The 24,684-nt window shown below is 40.4% G+C and overlaps 1 protein-coding gene across 2 annotated transcripts in view; it reads left to right on the top strand.

The window, feature by feature from the left end:
* The window catches only part of LOC131538363 (protein NLRC3-like), a 63,495-nt gene that overhangs the window by 21,175 nt on the left and 17,636 nt on the right, over nt 1-24,684 (top strand). For both annotated transcript variants that reach the window (XM_058772201.1, XM_058772202.1), the window contains exons 5-9: nt 34-153; nt 342-383; nt 11,979-13,779; nt 14,837-15,010; nt 16,857-17,030. In XM_058772201.1, the coding sequence (XP_058628184.1) occupies nt 39-153; nt 342-383; nt 11,979-13,779; nt 14,837-15,010; nt 16,857-17,030 (2,306 nt within the window). In that variant the 5' untranslated portion in view covers nt 34-38. The remainder of the gene's footprint in view (nt 1-33; nt 154-341; nt 384-11,978; nt 13,780-14,836; nt 15,011-16,856; nt 17,031-24,684) is intronic.

Below are 24,684 nucleotides of genomic sequence, written 5' to 3'. Positions count from 1 at the left end.
AAAAAAGGTAATTAATTTCTGTCTCTATTCCAGTCAACATGAGCAACACTAAACTTGATGTGAAAGCTGAGACAGGAGCACATGTAATTGCTCCTGTAATCACTGGAAACAACTTTGCAGAAAAAGTGACCATCAACTGCACGATACAGCTTGGTACTATCACTATAACTGTTCGTACTGAGACACACCGCTTATTAGCAGTTAGTTAATAGCTTATTAATGCCCAGTGGTTGTGAACCTTACTCCTAATTTAGTTTGTTTTATGGCAGTATTGTTCAATGATATGCTTTAGCTACATGGCAGTCTTTTCAGTACTGTTCTTTTTTTCTTTCTCTTCACAGGGCCACAAAAATCCCAAGACACAGAGAAACTCACAGAAAAAGGTGCAGCCATCATGTTCTCTTAAGGCTAGTTCACACTGCCCTGAGAGATGCTGACCAACACCAATAGACACATTTGTGGGATCAGTTTTGGTTGTGTTGGATTAGTGTCCAAATCTTGAGTAACAAAAGGGCCATTTGGCATTCATGAAGACACAGGTGTTGATAGTTATAGCAAATCAGCTCAAAAGATAGAATCCAATAGGTCCAAGACTGCAGGTGAAAGTCAATCTCTCTTAAGTGTGGATGTTATGCTCTCCTGCAAGTTCTGGTGTGAATTCAGGGATGTTTCTGGCCGTTTGGTTGAGGTCTTTGAGTGTCACTCCATGTGCTGTTTCAGGGCTCGCCTGAATAAATCCCTTTCCTTCTGCAGCTGCAGAGGTTTTCAGGAAGCTGACTTGTGAAATGTCAAACAAAAGGCTTTGGCTCCCCCCTTCTTATCTGTGTACAGGCGTGAGGGGATTTGCACTGCTGGCTGTGTGAAGTGCAGCAGAGTCCATGCACAGTCTGTAGGACTGTTTCAGTTCTCTCTGAACCATGTCAAGCTCCTCTTTAATGTTGCAGAATTGCTGAGGCAGGGTTTGGAGTTCAGCTCTGGCTGCATGTAAATGGCCTTCTAAGGCCTTAGTTCTGATGTCTCTCTTGTTAAGTTCCGCATACGCTGTTTTTAACAGTGACTTCGTGTGAAACAGTTCTCTTTCCAGGTCCTGTCTGATGGCTTTTTCCAGCTGCGCTTGGTGTCCAGCAGCTGTTAGAGCCTCCTGAAGTCCTGGTGAGCTGGCCGGGCTGGATGTCTGTGGAATGTCTGAGACACACTGGCACACTTGGGGGAACACCAGAGAGAGAGAGACAGAAGGCAAATGGCTATACGTGTGGTCAAACTATTACTCAAAGCACTGATGGTTCACAGGTTTGATCACTATGAAGGTATCGAATAAACAAAACTGAAATAAAATCAGGAAAAGGCAGAGGGAGAAGGAAGGGCTTTCCTTATTTAGTTTAAGCTAGGAGATATGACTAAGCAGTTATCACTTGTTTAAAGGAATGTAGCGGGGTCATAAAACTAGGGAGACTGTTAGCTACGCTAGCAAGGACATATCAACCACCTCAAGGTAAATAAACAGAAACAATAGGAAGTGTTTCTAGTCTGCTCAGGGGCCTGGTGCTAAGGAGTACGGAGGGGTATAGAAGAGACAGGAATTAGGCTACTAATAACCTGGGGTGCGTTTCCCAAAAGCATCGTTAGCCAACTATGGTCGCAAGTTCTGTCTTTTATCAGCATAGTTCAACGATTCGGTGTTTCCCGAAACTATAGTTCAAACGAACGTTCACAATCAGTGTCACAGACTTACGTGGTTGGAACTGCAGCTCTCGACCTGTGGTTAGAAGCATAGTTTCTTGTTAATAAGATATATGGGCTTAAATAAATATGCTCTTGGGCACAACACGCAAGCTAACATGCAGTACTATCTGTATCTTCCATTCTATCTAAATATAAAATGCATTTTAATTATGTATTTTTGCTCGTCCTTTGTAATCGCCATTTTTGAAAAGTGCGCATGTGCATAAATACCTAAGGAAACCCCCGGCGTATGACGTATGAGGAAACCTGCGATTTAAATCAAACATCAAATAAAGCACAATGAGAGGGAACAAAAATGAGTAAATTAGTCAGTAGGTGCCATGTTCAATACAGCAGCATCTTAGAGATCTTTAATCAGCTAAATTGCAGAAGTTATTCCTCCAACACATGCGTGTGACATCATTAACAATGGTCCTATGTTGCTGAACCAATGTGGTTCAAACGACGGAGATGCGACCGTGTTCGGGAAACAGTCGTGACTTGCTAGTTAATTTCCAAAACAATGCATCGTACTATGGTGGTTAATCAGCGAGTTACATCGTTGTTCGGGAAACGCACCCCTGTACAGCTCATTAGGGAGACAACAGTTGCTAGAACTGCTCTAATCCTATACCGAGAGGAAAGATGGTGATGGTCAAATAACTAAAATAAGGTAAAGGTAAAATGAAAATGTCCTAATAGCTTTAGGAAACTAAAAGGAAGAATAAATAAACAAATTTATTTAATTAAATCTCAGATATCTGGATAGCTGAATTTGTTACATTCAAGCTAAACAAAGGTAAATTAATCAAATTAAACCAAAGAGAGGTAGAATAAAGTAAAAATAAAAATAACACAAATAGAACCAAAGTATGTGGAGAGGGACCAACCTAACTAAGTCTAAACAGAAGGTGATAGCACAAACAGGAAGTGAAGCCAAGAGTGAGGGGGAGAGAGAGAGCGGAGGAGTGATTCAAACTTTCCAATTTACACTCACACAATGTCAGTTAGTCGGATGCTAACAGCTAGCAGTTGAGGTAAAGGGCTTAGCTTAGATGCCTGTGTGGCTGCTACAGAGTTACACTCAGTTGTTTGTTTACACAAGGGTCTGTGACGTGTGTGCTGTTATTAGATTGAACCGGAAGAGGCTGCTCTCAACTCCTGGGGTCAGACGTTGCTAAGAGACCGATGCAAGCTTACAACCACAGTTGCCAACTCTCCCAAGACAAATAAGCAACCGCAGCTTCAAAAACAAGCCCAAAACAAGCCCAATATTTTTTTTTGATGATTTATTATCATCAATATTATTTATTATCAATTATTTATTACCAATAAATGAGCCTGCAACATATTACACTGAAACCACTCTTTTATCTGAAAAGAAAAAACAGAAGCTATTTTACAAAAATTTGCAAACTGCAACAAAAGTGGGAACAAAACTTGTCTTCAGTCACCTGTGAGCAGAATATGACTGGAGAGATGGAAAAGGAGAAAAGCACAGGAGCTTCAAAGGGGAGCTGTAACATAGCCACATATTTATAGCCTAAAATATATATAGGGGTCATTCTATGGAAATGTCCATTTTTCTGTCCCTAACCTTAGAAATATTACACTTGAAAAACACTTGGTTACAATTATTATTATTTTTTTATATATATTTTAAAATGAAACGATGGAACAATATTTGAACACCTTCTTAAACCATAAATGTGGCAATATTTGTTATTAATTAATTATAAAGAATTCCAAGCACCACAAAACTGCTCGTCCCCACAGCCATGTACAGAGGCAAAGGGCTTTATTTTGAGGTCAAAAACAGGTTTTTCTTCCATTTTAAAATAAAATAATGTATACATAACTATCAAATAAATGACATAAAAAAACAAACTGTCTACAGAAAAATATATAAAATATTATATTAAATTATACATTATATTAAAAAAGAAAATATTATATAATATTATTAAAAATATTATAAAAAAAGATACAAAATCATTAAGCTATCATTTATGTGTATTCATGAAGTCAAAAAGTAATCTAATAATGTGGTTTAAATGTAAAAAAAAAAAAACATTTTAAGACATCTTGCCATACCAGGCTATTCGAACCAAATGTATTTACTCAGTATTAGGATATGACTACTTGTTTTTTATTACACCCTGTGATAATTAATACATTACAAAAACATTATAAAAATTAGGCTAAAAGAAAGTCATCCCACTCCTCTACGTCTGCTTCTATCACCGCTTGGATTACAGCGTCACGCGCCTTCTTTTTGAATGTGATTTTTCTCCAATGAGGGGGACATGTGGCAAATTACGCTACAGCACTTATATTGTTGCACTGGTTGGCTATTAACTGCGAGCAGACAGAGTGTCAATCAATGCACTGGATAATACGGCGAACATAAATAAAGAAACAAAGTTGCTTGTCAGATTTCCCTAACAAGCAACCATATTTTTTAAAATAAGCCCAAAAAAAATCGCAACCTGCGACCAGGGATTTTTTCCCGCAACTTTACAAAAAAAGAAGCCCAAAGTCACGTATAATACGCGGACTTGGCAACTGTGCTTACAACATGTAAGTGCTTGTGGAGCAGAACTTGCCCTGCTGTAAACATGCATGAGAACTCACACGCAGTCAGTTATGACGTAACAGCACATTCACTTCACAGACCATGGCAAACTACTAGTTAGCTTGACTACAATTACACCATTAATTAGCTATTCAATTGCATCACTTCAGTGACTATGCGATACGCGATGGTTACAAGAAGGCTTTAACTCTGGGAGATGAGGATAATCGCTCAAATCACCATTTAACTAAATATCCTGTAGCAAGATTTCTTCGTTGCCCAGTTTTAATATCACTGCAAGTGGGATTTCTTCGCCATTCAGATTAATTTGGGCCGCTAATCTGAGATTTCTTCATCAGAGAAGACTTACACATTTAAAGCTGAAATGGGGATTTCTTCGCCCAAGATCAGATTAATTTAGTCTGGTATCATCTTTACAGGCTGCTAATCTGAGATTGTTTATGCTCTACTAACAACAGAAATTAGGATTTCTTTGCTAATATCAGTTTAGTTCCTTATTGTACAATTTAAACATGCTTTATAGCATTGATAGACTTTCTACTGCTCGTAGTAAGGTATGATTTTATCAGAAACTGCATGTGTAAGACGTTAATAAAATTTATGAGATAAACACACAAGTCTGATAACAAGCTCAAAAGGGAAATATATATAAATAATTCCAATTAATTATGATTAATTACAATTATTTATATTGGCTGCCAGTAATAACTGTAGCAGCTGTAGCAATTAAATTGCCATCAACTAATCTGTTCGTCCAGCGAACATTCAGTACAAATTCATATCAACTCTAAGAAAGGATATTTCCGTGGCTTAAAATACTTTCCTAATAATGCATTAGAGCATGTAGCAAGGGTCAAAATCGTAAAGGGATATTAATTTGCAAGGCAGAACCAGAAACTCATGTAATTTGTGCACAAAACTTTTAACTGAACACGAACACACATAACTAATCTAAACAAACAAACAAATAAACATACACTCACGCTTACATACAAAGGGGAGCTAAAGTGGATGAATGAAGCCATTAGAGAAAACAGAGAATGCAGTTATAGAAAGAGTCAGTTAACCATCTGAGTAAAACCATCAGCACCATTTATAACAGGGTCTGTAGCTTATACTAAACCTCTGTTTTGTTTAGTTAAATGTACAATACTTGCATTGCCTTGGTCGTTGGTGAGTGTCCGGATGCAGTCTCGGGTGATAGTCTTGATGATATTAAAGTTTTGGACTTGCAATCACGTTCTTCCGGGTTGAAGAGTGATGAATTCCAAAGATGTCCTGACTCGATGGTGATTGGGAGTTTCTTCCCAGGTGGAAAGTGAAAAAGAACTAAGAGAGACATCAGCTGAGATCCTAGGATCTTTGTTGAATGGAAAGACAAGGCCGATGCCTGGCTCAAACTTAAGGTGTAGAGGACTTCAAACTCACATCCTCATCTTCTCAGTATCTAACATAACCGCAGACTGGGGAGGCGGGTCACTGATGTGAGAGCTATATCTACTATAGAGGTCACACCTTTCGGGTGTCAAAGAGTCAATGGTGTCTTGAACTTTTGGATGTAAAGTTCACAACTCTTTTTCTCCAAGCATGGTAATTTGCATATGTAACTGGATCGGATGTTGATATAAAAACTAGTAAAGATTTTTAGAACACCAATATGTTGCATAGGTGTCAACATATAATATAGATCATCCGAAGACGAATTCATAGAGACCAGACATGGTATAAGTGAGGTGATATTAACTAGTGATCTGTCATAAGCATGCATAAAACAGTATACAATTAGATCATATACAACAACAGTAATAATATACACAATGACTTGTCCATTCAAAGAAAGGTTTTTCTATTAATTAATTAGAGAAGAGTCCATTTTTATGGCATAATGTCTTTCCTATAGGAAAAAGGTAGTGAGAGTTGCTCTGCCTGCATTCCTTTGAGCAATAAAACTGGTGTTATCAGATGATTTGTCTTTGGTTGCCATGGAACCAGAGGCCTGTTCTGCCTTTCTGAGGTGTTAGATGCATTTCAGGGGAAGGGTCCACAGACCCTCATAGTTGGCACTTTGGTTGGGTGAGGGGGCATTAGAGATTATTTGTTAAATACAAGTTCTTCACAGTGGGTGTAGCTGTAATCTGCTGATTGGTCAGTTTAAATGTCTCACATTTGGGTTTTAGTCGCATGGTCAAGGAAGGGATAAAAGATGATTGTAACGGTTGCTCTGTCTCTTTCCTTTGCTGCCTCTTTTCTTGGCTAGCGCTCTCTTCTTGGGGCTCTGCCCTCTCTTCCTCTTTTTCTCCCTCTCTCTATCTCCACCTCTCTCTCTTTTTCTCTATTAACTCGGGTAACATTTTACATACATGCTGGCATGGGCGGCGCTAGGGAGGGGCTAGCAGGTGCTTCAGCACCCCCAAGAAAGACCAAAGCACCCCCATAGCACCCCACAAATAAAGAAGATGAAATAAATAAAATATTTAAAAAAACATTTGACTCATTACGCATGCATAACATGCAAAGCAGTACAACATGACGTGATTTGCAGTCGCACTTTTCGTAATGTCATAGCATTTTATTTTAAAAATGGATCGGTTCCTTCTATGGGATTTTTTTTTTATCCATTTAACTATTCACCATGCAAAAACCACAAGTCTGATCACTTAGGCCTGTGCCCGACTAAAGATTTTTCTAGTCAACTAGTCGCACGTTTGTTAAATTTATTAATAAAATAACCTACTAAACCATCCTTTAATATAGGCTAGTCATATTTGCGTAGCCTATAGCCAATTCCGCACGCATAAAGCTTGCCGCAAAGCACCTGCAAAAGTAATGATTATGATGCGTCTGGGAAAAAGAAGACATTTTTTATTATTTATTATTTATTACTAAACTAGTGCTTTCTCAGTGTTGGCTGCAAACATAAGTTGCCGAATGCCGACGCTGACTCGCCATCTCCACAGTAATGGACGTGCAATTAATACAGAAATGCACCTTTTCATACAGACTACATAATTAAAGAATATTTGGTTTTATTTGAATTGGTTTGTATGATAGTATAGCCTACATTTCAAGCTTTCTATTTCTTTTCCTAGATTTATTTTTATGTCTGTTTATGAATTTCACGGAGACTGCATGAGACGGCAGAAAGTGCATCCAAAAATGACGGATCGGCTATGTATTTTAAAGTTCTTTCCGCAGAAAAAAAAAAAAACAAGGGATTGTGCAGATGCCTCCATTCCTCGATAATACTCCCACACTCATAAACAGTTGACATATGCGCCTGCACAACACATATTCATCAAAATTAACGTCAGAGCGAACAGCCAAAAAAAAAAAAAGTGATGAGTCAAATAACCATGTAATAAAATGTTACAAAATCGACTGGGCGATCTTATTATTATTCATATGAAAAATAATAACCTGTTTCGGTCATATTTACTATTAATTGCCCAGCTCCCCCAGTCAATGATCTAGCACCCCCTCAGCACCTGCATTCAAAATTCTCTTTTACCATCCTTCATCTATTTTGTAACCAATTCAAGTGTAACCATAACAAGATAGTGTTATTAAACCATTTCAGTTATAAATTGTGCCAACTGGTCCTGATTCAACATTAACTTTGAAGTGCTACCTATTGCAATACAATATAGTCACACTATAGCAACGATCTCCTTTAGCTATTCTAACTGCGCTTATTTCCGTCGTTGATATAAGTGGCAGTGGGTGGTAATAGACTAGAAATGTACAAATGTACAGAAATGTTCATACCATCATGCTAATAATGTTTCTTTAGTCATTAGGCAATCCTACAGTGTGTTACCCTTTGCCACTGGTTGGTGTTTTTCACCAACTGAAAATTTTTGTTTCACCTTATGAAACAAAAATATCTCAATAATTCAATACTCTCACCCTACATGACAGCCAAGAATAAATATATGTAACGGGTCCCACTCACCTGCTCCGAGCGGGTCTCTGGCGTGGGAAGTGGGTGCACTAACGAGGAGGCTAAATGGCTGCAGAGCTAGTGTGTCTCTTGAGATCAGGGGAGTGAGCTATACCTGCACAGCACTTACTAGCTGGCCTCCATATATATATTAGTGGTGCAACGGATCACAAAACTCACAGTTCAAATCATACTATGAATTTCGAGTCACGGATTGGATAATTTTTCTGATTTTTTTTTTTGAAAAAAAAAAGTTTGCTTTTCATTTATTACTAAAGTGAGCTTTTAAGTACTTCTATACCCTAGCGTTGTCTGAAATGCGGTTTTGGGTGTGTGCGGCAGCAGCTGAGCGCAGAAAATGGCGTGCGAGTCCCGATTCGACTTCATCTGAATGGTCTGAAATTGCTTGAATGTGTAATTTGGCAAGACAAAACAGGTGCAGAATGATAACTTTCAGTCTATACTGGTTGAATTTAACAGTTAATCCGCGAATCACATGCGTGCCGAACCGTAGGGACTGGTCCATACGGATCACGGATAATCTACGATCCATTGCACCCCTAATATATATATATATATATATATATATATATAAGGAGTGTAACGATACACGTATCCGTATTGAACCGTTTAATAATAATAATAACAAGGCTTTCGGTTCAGCTCGCATTACAAACCAAACGATTCTTTGGACTAATTCTATTACAGCATCTTATCCTATTAGGTTTGATTAGTGCCTGTGCGCATTTAGAGTTCGTTCTTTCACTGCATGATTTAGTCTATTAAAATGCATTTAGAATGGTCATAAAATTCAAAATATTTGGGGCAGAAAATGTATATATTTACATAATTTCACATAGTTAATATCACAGAAGAGTGCTGTTTTTTTTCTCTCCAACAATCAGCATGATTACAAATGATTTTTTACAACAGTTCAATAAGTAAGAAGTTAATTAATAGACTTACGTTTTAGACAGTATATTGCCTGTTTTTGCTCAATTTCGCCAACAAAAATAATTCCAAACACAGCCACAGCACTGTTTTGCGTCTCTGATCAACATGACGGTGTTTTGTTCCTGAATTAATCACTCGTTTGAATGATGCGGTTCAATCGCAATGACTCACTTATTAACAGTGACTCGCTGCCACCTGCTGGCGGTTTTAATTTCACATTTAAAGTATCTTTACATTTTTTATTAATTTCAAACATCAGTTCTCAACGTTTTGTTTAAAATATCAAAACATTATTTATGCATTTGTTACTGCAGGTTAAAGCATTACATGTCCCTCTAACAGTGTGCATTAAACCAGGGGTTTTCAAACTGTGGGTCGCGACTTCATTTGTTGTTTTCATTCCTTATATGCATTTAATCCATAAACTGTCTGTAAAAACCATTTCACATGTACGGGTTGAGCGGGGCACAAATGCCGGTTGTAACACTATACAAACATTTCCACATGCTAGCATAACGGAATTTACAAAATTTCCTATTATTTCCTTGCCATATCATCACTATATAGAGAAAAAAATGTGTGCCAAAGTTAAAAATTATTTTGAAGATATAGCTGAACACTTATTTAACCATTGTAAAAGTACATTCCTGGCTGAAGTAAATTCGTCATCTCGGTTTTTAGTGTTTATTTAAAATGAGACGCATCTGTTTATTTTTTTTTACAATTATTTCACAATTATTTTAATCTCCAAACTGTTTGAGAATTCTGCTTCGCTTCTTATGCTTTGCTTAAAAAAAAGAAAAAGTGTTGGGTTGTGAGGATTACAGTTCATAGCTGCACCAGAGTGAGCGCGTTTCGAGGTTTTATGGACATATTTCATAGACTCATTAACGTCTGTAAATGAAGAAATTAAAACGTAAATATTAGTAGTGGAAGTTTACAGTGGTACTAGCCTATAAAATAAAATGGTTATTTTTCTTAAATACTTAATTTCTGCCATATTATGCTTTTAATTAAGATTAAGCTTATAGTAATGTCAATTGTTTTTTTATCTCAAATATTTTGGTGGGTCTTGAAATAGATTATACTTGTCTAGGTGGGTCGTGGAATGGAAAAGTTTGGGAACCCCTGCATTAAACAGTGTGTGAAAGCATCTAAATGCCACTCAGATGTAACTTCGATGTTTCCTCTGCATTGCAAAGATGATACTGACTTCATTTGCTTGGTAACAGCCCGAATGTCTTATTGACTGATTAAATGTAAAAAACGGACTCAAAATATGATGCACACTTTTAGGGGGGAAAAAAGGCTTTATAAAGGTAAGAAATGCCCATAAAAGGTATTTAAATTTATTGGAAAATATTAATCTGCTTCATGCAATAGGCTACATAAGCTGGAGTACTTCAAACTGGAGCTGTTTTTGTTTTAAATGCTGATAACTAAGAAGACACTCCAGAAGATGGGTCAAGTTCCATCATTGTTCAAAGTAAAAAAAATAGTTTTAATAAGTAAAACATTTGTAAAAATCAAGGAAATTTCTCTGGCATTTATTTCTTTTTGTTGTATCGAAAATGTATCGAACCGTGACACCACTGTATCGTATCGAACCGAACTGTGAATTTTGTGAATCGTTACACCCTTAATATATATATATATAAATATATAAATAATATGAAATAAAATTACTCGTATTGTAATACAAGATATTGGTCATATTGCAGAACAAACAAAGAACAGAAAAAGAAAAAAAAAACATATTGTTGCTTCATGCATTCATTATTTATCGACACTTGAATGTGGATAAGTTTCATAAAAATACAAATAAAAGTTTTTATCAAAGACTACATCCAGATTAGATTCAGGGCAATGATATAAACACAGATTGAGTAGATCACGTCCATCAACCATCAACCCCATCTTGCACAGTTCTTTAAGGGTGCTTTCACACCTGGCCCGTTGTTTCGGAACCTGGCATGCTTCCCCCCTTAGCTCGGTTCATTTGGGCATATGTGAACACAGCAATCACGCTCGGATCCACGCCAAAACAATTGGTCTGAGATCGCCTGAACGAGGTGGTCTCAGCTCGATTGAAAACGAACTCTTGGAGCAGTTCAGTTGTAGTGAGAAAGCAATCCGATCCAACGGATCAATGAACAAGGCTATATCACACTGTATAATGGGTAATTACATAAGTTCCGTGAAAAGCAGTGGGTGTGCACATCTTTGCCATTCAAAATCAAAGCGCGCCTTTTCATTTTATAATGCCGTCTTATTGCTCTTTGTAGTATGTTCATTTTAACAATGTTTTCCCGACGAATCCTGGACTCCTGCTCAAAATGATAAATTAATAAATATATCGACAGCTATAAAAAAAAAAAAAATACAATAAGCCCTCAAAGCTGTTGTCATTCCATCCTGATGTCGTGTGTGTGAGAGAGAGACAGAGAGAGAGTTTGTTTGCTTCTCTTTCCAAATGAATCATGTTTATTGTCATTTCAGCTCTGTGGAACTTTGACCAATGAAAGTTTACTCGCATGTGACTTGTATTAACAATTTTGGTCCATTTAGAAACTTTACCGTGTGAAAGCGAACCGTTGTTTTTTTTCTGCTTCTTCTTCACCTGTGCTCTGAGGTTCCATACTCTTTTCAGAAAATGCATAAGAGCACCTACAGTATACAGTGAAAACATGGATTGCTGGAAAATCACAGGAGTTAAAAACTGATCACTTACTCTTTGCAATTTTTTTCTCTTTCTCAAATGCTCAGCTGCAGAGGACCATAAAGCTGCTCTTCATGATTACGCAGAGATCAGCCTCAGACTGAAGGAGAAATTAAAACCGGAGTACCAACGGATATTGATTGGTAATTCACAGAAGGGTCGTCGGCAACACCTGAATGATATATACACTGATCTATATGTGGTGGAGAACGAGACTGGAGGAATAGAGAGTGAGCATGAGGTGAGACAGATTGAATCGAGTCACAACCGATTTGCCACTGACACACCAATCAAATGCAATGACATATTCAAAGTCCAGAGTGATACGGGTCAACAAAACAGAACAGTGTTGACAATGGGAATTGCAGGGGTGGGAAAGACTGTCTCTGTCAATAAATTCATCCTTGACTGGGCTGATGGAAAAGAAAATCAGGATATAGTCTTCATTTGTCCACTCCCATTCCGTAGACTGAATTTGATTAAAGAAGAGTTCAGTCTCATAGGACTGCTTAACAAATACGTCTTTAGTGGTCGTGAAGAACTGCGCTTGCCCTCTCTTCCTGAAGGGGATGGTAAAGTCATGTTCATCTTTGATGGGCTGGATGAATGTCGCTTCCTTTTAAACTTTAAAGAGGGTGACAGATTTACAGATATTAATGCAAAAACAACAGTGAGTAACATAATAACAAGCCTGATCAAGAGAAATCTGGTTTCCTCTGCTCTCATCTGGATCACATCCAGACCAGCAGCAGCCAGTCGGATACCCAGAGACTACATTGATCAGGTGACAGAGGTGCGAGGATTTAACGATGAGCAGAAAGAGCAATACTTCAACAAAAACAGCAGTGCTGAGGTTGCTGGAAACATCATCCGTCACATCAGGAAATTCAGGAGTCTGTACATCATGTGCCACATCCCCGTCTTCTGCTGGATATCTCTTACTGTTCTTCGGCCTCTGCTGGCTCAAGAGAGCAATGACAAAACTCCCACTACTCTCACAGGGATGTACACAAACTTTGTGCTTTCTCAGATGCAGCAGATGAAAAAAAAATACAGTGATGATCCTGAATCTAAGGCCAATGAGATTATTATGAAGCTTGGGAAACTGGCCTTTCATCAGTTGATGAAAGGAAATCTGATTTTCTACAAAGTAGATCTTGAGGAATGTGGATTAGATGTCAGTGAAGGGTCAGTGTTCTCTGGGTTATGCACTGAGATCTTTCAGGAAGAAAAAGCTGTTTCAGAAAGAAGTATTTATAGCTTCGTACATCTTAGTGTCCAGGAATTCCTTGCTGCTCTGTATTCAACTTTGATTGACAAAAAGGAGAAAGAAAACCTCTTTTTTCAATCCTGGATAGAAAAACTGACATGGAAACTCTCTAAAAAGCCACTGTTTCAAATTCATAAGGCTGCAGTCAAGAAGGCTTTAAAAAGTGAGAATGGACATCTAGACCTTTTCCTTCGGTTCCTGCTGGGTCTCTCAATGGAGTTCAATCAGAGTGACATAAAGGAACTACTACCAGGACTAGAGCTCAAATCAGAGAACATGGAATACTCTGCTGACTATATCAAAAAGAAAATAGAGAAGGAGAAATCAGTGGAAAGAACCATTAATCTCTTCTACTGTCTGACTGAAATGAAAGTTGACTCTGTTGAGGAAATACAAAAGAATCTGAGATCAGGAGACCTTTCAGCACAGGATCTCTCCTCTGTTCAGTGGTCTGGTCTGGTTTTTGTGCTCCTGATGTCAGAAGAGGCTCAAGAGAAATTTGAACTGCAGAAATACAGAAGATTTGATGAAGCAGTGATGAGACTGCTGCCTGTGATCAAAAACACCAGAAAAGCACTGTAAGAGTCTTCTTTACTATAATTTATATAAACGTCTTTTAGTTGGGTTTTAATCTTACACAGGTAACTTACTGGCTAAGACTGTTCATATAAATGTTGATGTATATTTGTGTGTGATTAAATTAAATACCAATGTATCTCCACCATCAGGCAAGTTGAACCTGAGTTTTGATTATTTTTAATTGAATCTAAGCCTGTCATAATTTTAAAAAATTCAAAGATATATTGTCCCAGAAATAATTGCAATAAATTATTTTATTGTCATTTTAAGACCATTTTATGTTGCTGGCTATATAATGATAATATTTTAGCAGTATCAGCACTGGGACTTGCTTCTGTGTGTGCTAGACAGGCTGGTAGTCAATGCAGTTACACTGTGTCACCTGTGCTGATGCCAGTGACATGAAATCCCCTTGAAAGGGGATTAAGTTGAAATAATCATACAAGTTGTGTGTGTGTGTGTGTGTGTGTATACTGCTATTCACTACATTATGGGGACCAAATGTCCCCACAAGTATAGTAATACCAGTAAATTTTTACCTTGTGGGTACATTTTTTAGGTCCCCATGACGAAACAAGCTTATAAATCATACAGAATTAAGTGTTTTGAAAATCTAAAATTGCAGAAAGTTTCCTGTGAGGGGTAGGTTTAGGTGTACAGTCAGGGTAAGGGGATAGAAAATACAGACTGTATGGTAGAAAAACCATTACACCTATGGAATGGCCCCATTAAACATGGAAACCAGTGTGTGTGTGTGGAGGAGCTGCCTGCGCTCCCCCTCAGACTCAGTGAGGAGACGAGATGACAGAGGCAAAATGTAGGTGATTTTTTTTTTACGAACAGGCATGAAAACACAATGGACAATATATTGCATCACCAAAACTTTTTGCGGTCATGTCCATATACTGTGTGACAAGTTGATATAGTAATTATCACAACAGGCTTCATTTTTTAGCTTTCCGTACAATCAAAGGTTTATCCAGGTTATTGATGTACCATATTATAAACCTTACCTAATAAGCATTAATATCACTGTTTGTTTGGTTTCCTACACAGGCTACATAACTGTAATCTTACTACTCATTGTTGTAAGAGTTTGTCTTCAGTTCTAAATTCCTCAGTCTCTGTCCTGAGAGAGCTGGACCTGACCAACAATGACCTGAAGGATTCTGGAGTGAAGCTTCTTTCTGATGGACTGAAGAGCCCAAACTGTCAGCTGGAGATTCTGAGGTTTGAGTTCAAATACTTTATTTATTTTATTTTTTTGCATTAAGTTAATTATTACAAGTCAAATGATTTATTCTGTATGCAATTACTTTGTGTTTATATTGTTCAAATTTTCACAATTATGATTAGTTATTTGTACTCATCAGTTAGTTGGCTTTTTTTTATGAATTCTGACAATACATGGTTGGCAAAACGGAATATGGCTTTGTATGATTATCATTTTTTTTACGTTTTTGAGGTTGTGATACAATTATATAAATACACATTCTGACATACTCCATGTAAAGGGTGGGACTGTATTCACTTACACACAAGCAGGTAATTATCCTGTGTTTTCGTTGTTTCAGAACAGCGTAATTGAGGGCAAATAATGGGTGTCAACTTCAGCTCCTGGAGGGTCACTGTCTTGTAGAGTTCAGCTCCAACTCACCTGCCTGAATGTTTCTAGTAACCCTGAAAACCTTGAATAGCTGGATCAGGTGTGTTTAATTGGGGTTGGAGCTGAACTCTGCAGGCAGTGGCCTTCAAGGAGCTGAGTTTAAACTAGAGGTCTGCGTAGGACTATTTTTTTTTTTAGTCCCGCTCCCGCAAGGTTATACCCCGCACCCACCCGCTCCTGCTATATATTCACTCTTTGTTCACCCGCTGTCCACTTAGAATAAATTTCTTCCCGACCTGACCGTTCCCACTAAACTTAGATTCCATTCGTTTAACATTTTGCTGCCAACACAGTAGGTAAAAAAATGTCACAGAAAAAATAAAAATGTTGTACAAAAATTTTATTTCTTATTTTTATTCATCTTGTTCATACAATTCATTTAACATTTATAACACAATAGGAAAAAGTGTCGCAGAGAAAAAAAAATGTAGATTGTACAAATAATCTATTAGCTATTTTTATTTGTTTTGTCAAAATGCTAAATTTGTTTAACATTTTGCTGTTAACACAATAGGAAAAGAGTTGCAGAGAAAAAAATGAAAATAAATACAACATCTGTCATTTAAAATTATAGGCTAAGCAAAATATAAACAAAACCGAGTTGAACGTCCTTCAAGGACAGCGCATCCACACTTTGCTCCATCCTTATTCTGCTCTGTCACTCATCACAACCTGCCTGTTCTGTCTGAGGGCCGTATATTCACCGGCGGTACAGCCTGCTCTGAGGACCGTTATGTACATGCTGCGCACAGACCTCGCAAATAAAATGCGTGACACAGAAAGCACTGGTTCATGCGTGCAGCGTGCATAACAGTCCTGAGTGCAGGCTGTACCAGTGGTCAATAAGAATAAAGCACAGATATGCTGTTCTGAAAGGACCTCAGGAACGGGATATTGTTAGACCGCCCACTCCCGTTCAAATTATACCAGAGTTACCGACCTCTAGTTTGAACCCACTGCAGCAAATGCTGCTCCACACAAACTCATATCCACTCATAACGTGGATTTGAATATGCAACATGTGCCAAATATTTTCCCAATTTTGTAATGAGAATTGTTTATAAATTTTCTTAACAACTGAGAAGCATGTTGAAAACAAGGTGAAGATGTTTAAAGACATAAAACTTTTAAAAGTATTTGAGGAAGAATGAAGAAATAATTTTTTAATTTCATTGCAAAGTAAAGCATTTGAATTTTTTGTAATGTCTAATATGCTGAAAATGACTGGTAATGTTTCATTTCTCATATTCAATTACAAATTACATGAATTACATAAATTATATATTTAAATAGTCACTGGAAATTACTGGTGGTTATACTGGCAGTTACAAATGCATAATACCTACTGAATGGCTGAAATAGGTATAAATGTTGAAGTCATGTGTGGACATTTGCTGTGTATGTCTTTAGATTGTCTGGCTGTTTGGTGACAGAGGAAGGCTGTGGTTATCTGTCTTCAGCTCTGAGTTCAAATCCCTCACACCTGAGAGAGCTGGATCTGAGCTACAATCACCCAGGAGATTCAGGAGTCAAGCTGCTCTCTGAAAAACTGGAGGATCCAAACTACTCGCTGAACAAACTCAAGTATGTTGAGCTTTGATTAAACAACTCCAAAGACAGCATTACCATCTTTACTTATTATAAACTATTTTGACATTATGTCTTTCATACATCTACAAAAACATATATAGTTTTACTATGCATAACCTCATCTTCATATAATTTCCATGCATTTCCATCCACGTGACACCCTGTCTCTGTCAAATTACAAGACATTAAGGAAATATGAGATACAGGCTATAAATGCCATCTGTGCCATACACATTAATTTTTATTGCTAAGTATAATCTACTATCCTTGTTATGTTTTAGAATAAATATATTAAAATATCCATAAAAACAAAACTGTTTAAAAAAGTTCTCAGGTAAATATTTTAGAATAGAGTTGATCTCATTCTTTTCAACTAGCCAAATAGTATTTCAGTTGTTTTAAATAATTCAAATCAAATGAAATTAATGCAGTTTTGCTGATACAGGTGAACATCATTTAGCTATTTTTAGTGGAAACAGATAGGCCCATATTTATTGCAGTGTAAAAACAATTGTCTGACTCTGCGCATTTTTCATAATGTTGTGGAGATACCTTCACATGACATCCACACCTCCATGCAGCTGCAGTTGTACAGTAAGCTATTATCGTTGGTCCTATTCAAACCGGACAATGGACCGCTCGACCACTAAATACAGCATATCGAAGTAAGTCTGCATCATTTAACATTGTTCTCGCTAAAACTATTTTCTCATAACATGATGACGGCAATAGACATGAGCGGGAAGTTATAGTTCTCAAGGAATCACCAAATACCAAATACTGAATATTTTTAGCTGAAAGCATGATTTAAACAAGTAGGCTACTACAACACTTATTCACACGCTATCGCTCTCTCAATAATGCATTCAAATAAATGTAATCTTACAGTGCTACTTCATCTGTATCCGATTTCGAATGAGCAGAAATCTGTAAGAAATGCATCGATCCGTAGGTAAAATAACTGACGAAAACATATTTTCATCACAAACAAAATTTGCACTGCAAAAAGCACCAATTATACCTGTTAATGCTGACAACCATGTTATTAGCTTGTCATGTGATAGGAAAAAAAGTTTGGACACTAGTGTTCCAATAAGCCTCTTTGAAACTCTCCTATTATTTTATTTATTTTATTTTTTAATATACATTATGAACAGAACTGTGATATTTCAAACATACTGAAATACTTTAACCACGGAGCGGTGTTTCTGATATCAGCGAGTGCAGAGTGGACTGGAGCAAGAGCAGGAAATGGTGAACCCGGAGCGGAGCTGGAGCGAAGTGATTATTAAATGCTCGGAGGGGAAATTGTTGCCGCTCCATTCCGCTCACATACTCTGCCGGTGTTAAGGTCAGAGCCGGACACAAAGGTGAGTGTAAACAAAGGTGAGTTTATTGAAGTGAGTCCAAGCAAGGTGAGTATTCAATAGGTGCAGTGACAATCCGTGAATGACTGGTTTCTTGTTTCAGCAGGTTTAGGAAGACGAGACGAGGGGAACCACACAGACTCACACTTAACACCGTCGACGAAGGATCTGGAAGGGGAAGACAACAAAGGCAAATGGAGAATAACAGGAATGGATCGTAACAGGTAAGTCTAAGGAAGGTAAGGATATCTTAGTTTTTCTTGAGGTGAGAGTCCACGTAGCAATCAACGAGATCGGACGGTGTAGTGTGAGTGGTGCTGGTTTAAGTAGCCGGGTTGATTACTGAGGTGATTTGGTGCAGGTGCGGGTGATTAGTACTCTGGTGACCTGGAACGCTGTGATTGGTGGGGTGAAGGGCTTGACTGATCCGTGACAGTACCCCCCTCTCCACGGCCCGCTCCTGAGGGCCGACCTCGGCGTCGCGGTGGTCTGCCCCTGCCTCGGGGTGCTGGACGATCGGGATGAGTCAAATGGAACTCTTAAAGGAGTGTTGGGTCCAGGATATCGTCTCTGGGTACCCAGGATCGTTCCTCCGGGCCGTAACCTTCCCAGTCCACGAGATATTCGAGTTTTCCACCACGACGCCGGGATTCCAGAATCTCTTTGACTCGGTAGACAGTTCCTTCGTCCATTAAGAGCGGGAGAGGGGGTTCCTCATTCTGGTCAGGCCCTGTGGAGATGGGAGGAGAGAAGGGTTTAAGTAAGGATACGTGAAATGTTGGGTGAATGCGGTATTGTGGTGGTAGCTGAAGTTTATAGGTGACAGGGTTTATGCGTTCCAGGATAGTGAAGGGGCCAACGAATCTGGGACTCAATTTGCGGCAAGGCAGGCGCAGTCTGATGTCTTTGGTGGATAACCATACTTTTTGACCGGGTTGGTAATCAGGATTGTCATTTCTTCTGATGTCGGCTGTCATTCGCTGCCTGCGCACTGCCTGCTGGAGCTGATGGTGTGCGGCGTCCCAGACTCTCTCGCTCTCCCGGAACCAGTGGTCGACGGCGGGGACGTCAGATGGTTCTCCTGACCAAGGGAATAGGGGAGGCTGGAAACCGAGTACGCACTGGAAGGGAGTGAGTCCAGTTGAGTGTTGGCGTAACGAGTTTTGGGCGTACTCGGCCCAGCCTAGGAACTGGTTCCAGGAGTTCTGGTGGCCGTGGCAGAAGGTTCTCAGGAATCTCCCCACTTCCTGGATCTTGCGCTCGGTCTGCCCATTGGACTGTGGATGATATCCTGAGGAAAGGCTGACGGTCACACCTAGGAGAGAGAAGAATGCTTTCCAGACTCTTGAAACGAATTGGGGTCCACGATCTGACACTATGTCTTCCGGGAGACCATAATAGCGGAAGACGTGGTTGAAGAGCAATTCGGCTGTTTGAAGTGCTGTGGGGAGACCAGTTAGGGGGAGTAGTCGGCAGAATTTGGAGAATCGATCCACTATGACAAAGACACAGGTCTTCCCGTCTGACTCGGGGAGGTCCGTTATGAAATCAACTCCTAGGTGTGACCAAGGGCGTTGAGGTATGGGTAGTGGATGGAGTTTACCGGTAGGGAGATGACGGGGGCTTTTGGAGATGGCACAGTCCGGGCAGCCTTGCACAAACCTTCTCACATCCCTGGCCATGTTGGGCCACCAGAAGCGATTGCGTAGCAGCGAGAGAGTGGCGTTGGCCCCTGGGTGGCCTGTACCTAGGGAGGTATGAGTGGTTTTAATGAGTTGGTTACGTTGAAGGCGAGGAACATACTGAAGGTGTTGTGGACAGCCCGGCGGATTGGCTGGAGGAGTATTAGATGCGGCTGGTGGAGAGGTCCATTGAATGGGATTGGTGATGAGTTTGGTGGGGAGAATGGTCTCAGGTTCCTCATAGTTATCTTCCGGGGTGTGTATACGAGAGAGGGCATCTGCCTTGGTGTTCTTGGTGCCGGGTCGGTAGGTGATCTGGAAGTGGAATCTGGTAAAGAATAGGGCCCATCTGGCTTGTCGGGGGTTGAGTCGTTTAGCGTCACGGAGGTATTGTAGGTTCTTGTGATCGGTTAGGACGGTGAATGGATGTTTGGACCCCTCCAACCAGTGCCTCCATTCCTCTAAGGCGAGCTTGATGGCCAGGAGTTCTCGGTTGCCGATGTCGTAATTCCTCTCCGCCGGGCTTAGTTTGCGGGAGAAATAGGCACATGGATGGAGTTTGGGAGGCTTCCCCTGCTGCTGAGATAGGACGGCGCCTACTCCCATGGTGGAGGCATCCACTTCTACCACAAAGGGTAGTTCCGGATCGGGGTGAGTGAGGAGAGGTGCATTGGTGAAGGCATGTTTGAGTTTGTTGAAGGCGTCTTGGGCTCTCGGGTTCCAGGAGAGCGTTTTTGGTGAACCTTTGAGCAAATCTGTGAGGGGACTGGTGACGGTGCTGTAGTTGGCAATGAACCTTCGGTAGAAGTTTGAGAATCCGAGAAATCTTTGTAATTCTTTAACAGTGGATGGTGTGGGCCAGGAGGTGACTGCTTCCACCTTCCCCTTGTCCATGCGGACGCCACGCTGATCGATGATGTATCCTAGGAAGTGGACGGAGGATTGGTGGAATAAAAATTTTTCTGCCTTGAGGTACAGTTGGAACTTTCTGAGCTGTTGGAGGACCTCCGCAACGTGATGGCGATGTTCGGCCTGGCTCCGGGAGTAGATGAGGATGTCATCTATATATATACGATCACAAATCTGTGTAGGAACTCCCGGAGCACTTCGTGGATGAATCCTTGGAATACGGAGGGAGCGTTGACAAGTCCATACGGCATAACTCGATATTCATAGTGGCCGGTAGGCGTGACGAAAGCAGTTTTCCACTCATCTCCCTCTCGTATCCGGATGAGATTGTAGGCGCTGCGGAGGTCCAGTTTGGTGAAGATGGTGGCGCCGCGAAGTTGTTCCAAAGCTGCTGGGACAAGGGGAAGGGGATATCGGTACTTAATGGTGATGTCATTGAGCTTACGGTAGTCGATGCAGGGTCGTAGGCCACCGTCCTTCTTGGCAACAAAAAAGAAGCTGGAAGCAGCAGGGGAGGTAGATGGAATGATGTAACCTTGTTGTAAAGCCTCCTCAATGTACTCCTCCATGGCCTTTTGCTCCGGTGGGGATAAGGGATAGATCCTTCCTCTAGGTACAGGCTCACCCGGAATGAGATCGATCGCGCAGTCCCATGGCCGGTGAGGTGGTAGCTGGGCAGCCCTTTTCGGACAGAAGACGTCGCTAAAGTGGGAATAACAGGTAGGGATTTCGATGGATAACTTTTCTTTAGGGCTTTCTATGGAGGTGGTGAGGACCGGTATCACTTCCTGGGTTCGTCGTAAGGGCTGTGGTAAGTTGGGGAAGCATTGAGGAAAACATTTTTCACCCCACTTTAGGACATCTCCTGTCCGCCAGGAGAGATGGGGATTGTGCTGCACCAGCCACGGACGACCCAAGATGATATCCACCGTGGAACCCTCCAGAACCAACAAATGCAACTCCTCTTGATGTAGCTGCCCAATTTGTAGCCGAATTGGCCCAGCGCTGCGGCAGACGGAACGTCTTGTGATGGGCGTTCCAGTTATGGATTGTACCGCATAGGCGGTCGTCGTGGTCGAGGTAGGGAGTCGGAGCTGCCGGAGGAGGTATCCTGCGATGAAGTTGCCCGCCGAGCCAGAGTCGAGGAGGACGGTAACTGTAATCATATGGGAACCGGCAGTAAGCAGCGCATGGGTGGACAGAGGTTTGTATTCATGGAAAGAGGGGAGTACAGAACTCACCAGGGCTCGGCGAGGGCGTATGGGACACTCCAGGATCCGGTGTTTGTCATCCCCACAGTATAGGCATAATCGCTGGGTGATTCTCTGTTGACGTTCTTGCAAGGTTAATCGAGTGGAATCGATTTGCATTGGTTCTGGAGGGTCAGTTGTCTCTGGTTGGCGAGGTGGTGGAGATGCGGTGGCTGAGAATGGATCCTGGGAGCATGACTGTAACCGATTGGAACATCGAATGGCCAGTTGAATGAATTTTTCCAGTCCAAAGTTGTCGTCGTATGAACTCAAGTGGGTGCGTAAACGGGGTTCGAGCCCCTGTCGAAAGGCTGTAATAAGGGATGGCTCGTTCCAACCACTGGCTGCAGCGAGAGTGCGGAATTGCAATGCATATTGATGTATGGTTTGATTACCCTGACGAAGATGATATAATTTCTCCCCCACGGAGGAATCCCCTGGCGAACTGCTGAACACTTCCTTGAAGTGATGAATGAAGTTGGCGAAGCTGTGCGTCACGGGGCCGGCTTGATTGAGGATGGACTCCGCCCATTTCAGCGCAGGTCCTGTAAGGGATGTCACGATGAAAGCAATCTTTGCTTGATCTGTGGTGAAGACGTGGGGGTGAAGATTGATGGTTAATGTGCATTGCATTAAAAAGCCATCGCATTCCTCTGCCAAACCAGAGAAGGGTGTTGGGCGGGCCATGGGACTGGCGAGTATGATCTGTGAGGAAGGATTGGTGATTGTTGGAGGTGGTTGTGGTGATGGTGGAGCTGGTGGTGTGGGTCGCTGTAGCAGTACCTTTTTGATGGAATCCACCAGCTCCTGGAATGGGTCCGTAGTGCTCATCGTGGTGTTGTCGGTTTGGTCCGATCTTCTGTTAAGGTCAGAGCCGGACACAAAGGTGAGTGTAAACAAAGGTGAGTTTATTGAAGTGAGTCCAAGCAAGGTGAGTATTCAATAGGTGCAGTGACAATCCGTGAATGACTGGTTTCTTGTTTCAGCAGGTTTAGGAAGACGAGACGAGGGGAACCACACAGACTCACACTTAACACCGTCGACGAAGGATCTGGAAGGGGAAGACAACAAAGGCAAATGGAGAATAACAGGAATGGATCGTAACAGGTAAGTCTAAGGAAGGTAAGGATATCTTAGTTTTTCTTGAGGTGAGAGTCCACGTAGCAATCAACGAGATCGGACGGTGTAGTGTGAGTGGTGCTGGTTTAAGTAGCCGGGTTGATTACTGAGGTGATTTGGTGCAGGTGCGGGTGATTAGTACTCTGGTGACCTGGAACGCTGTGATTGGTGGGGTGAAGGGCCTGACTGATCCGTGACAGCTGGACACTGCCACACAAATGTGGCATTTTGTTAATGACTGTCCTACCACAGGATTTAACACAGCGTAACAGCTCACTACCAGTTACAAAAGACACTGTAATAGTCTGTCACAGGCAATTCTAGTTGAATTTTTCATCAAATAATTTCTTAAATTATCCTTTGTGTGTGTGGTCTATAACAGAAAAACAATAAAGATATAAATCAGCTCACATGTATAAAGTGTTATCCAAAGAAATTTACATGAACAGTTTATGTAATCTTTTAAGAAATTTTCAGGTTAAATTTTATGAAAGCATTAAACTATGAAACTTTATACCATCACCATCTAGTGGTAAGAAATGCTATATGCATTCAAGCCTAGAATATTGCCAAATCCCTGAATTGGTAGGCATGTGTTATGATGATACTAAACGGGCAGTGGTTGCCTGAGCCCTCCCCAACTCTACAGTCCCAGTTACATTTCCCATTTAAATCTGTGGAGAGAAAGAGAACTGCAGCATGCTATAATTGCGAGCCATTGTGGCATTGGCAATATTACGCAAGGCGCAGGGGGTAAAATGATCCTTCGTTGACAGTAGATTCCTCCTGGCGGGCAGATGTTCTTTTTCTTTCTGATATCCAGTGAGTGTATTTAGCTGACTTGACAGCTGCCAAGAAAACAATGGCAATGAGATGGAAGCCTCTGCATTATCTAAATATGCAATATTGCAGGGTTCAGAGGCCAAGTGGACTGAGGGAGAAACGTGATCGCAAAAGGACCAAAGGGGTACCCTGCTCCCTACCTTCATCTTGGGACGACCCTGATTATAATATTTAACAATTGATTAGGTCGATTATTTATATATATATATATATATATATATATATATATATATATATTTATATATATATATATTACATAAATTGCTATATTACTTATGCTTTTTAAATGGCTCATTTTTATACTCAGGGTTGCTATAAAGATTTATTATTATAATTAGATGTAGTAGTAGTGGTGGTAGTCTACTACTGCATTAAAGTGCCACTTTTTATGGGTTATAAAAGGTTCATATTTTGGTTTTGGCAGTCCCCAACAACAGGTTGACATGCATGCAAGGTCAAAAAACACTTTCATTGTCTT

The sequence above is a fragment of the Onychostoma macrolepis genome, chromosome 04 (assembly GCF_012432095.1).
Source record: "Onychostoma macrolepis isolate SWU-2019 chromosome 04, ASM1243209v1, whole genome shotgun sequence".
Lineage (NCBI taxonomy): Eukaryota > Metazoa > Chordata > Actinopteri > Cypriniformes > Cyprinidae > Onychostoma > Onychostoma macrolepis.
The sequence above is the reverse complement of the archived record's forward strand: the minus strand, read 5'-3'. Positions and strand labels throughout refer to the sequence as shown.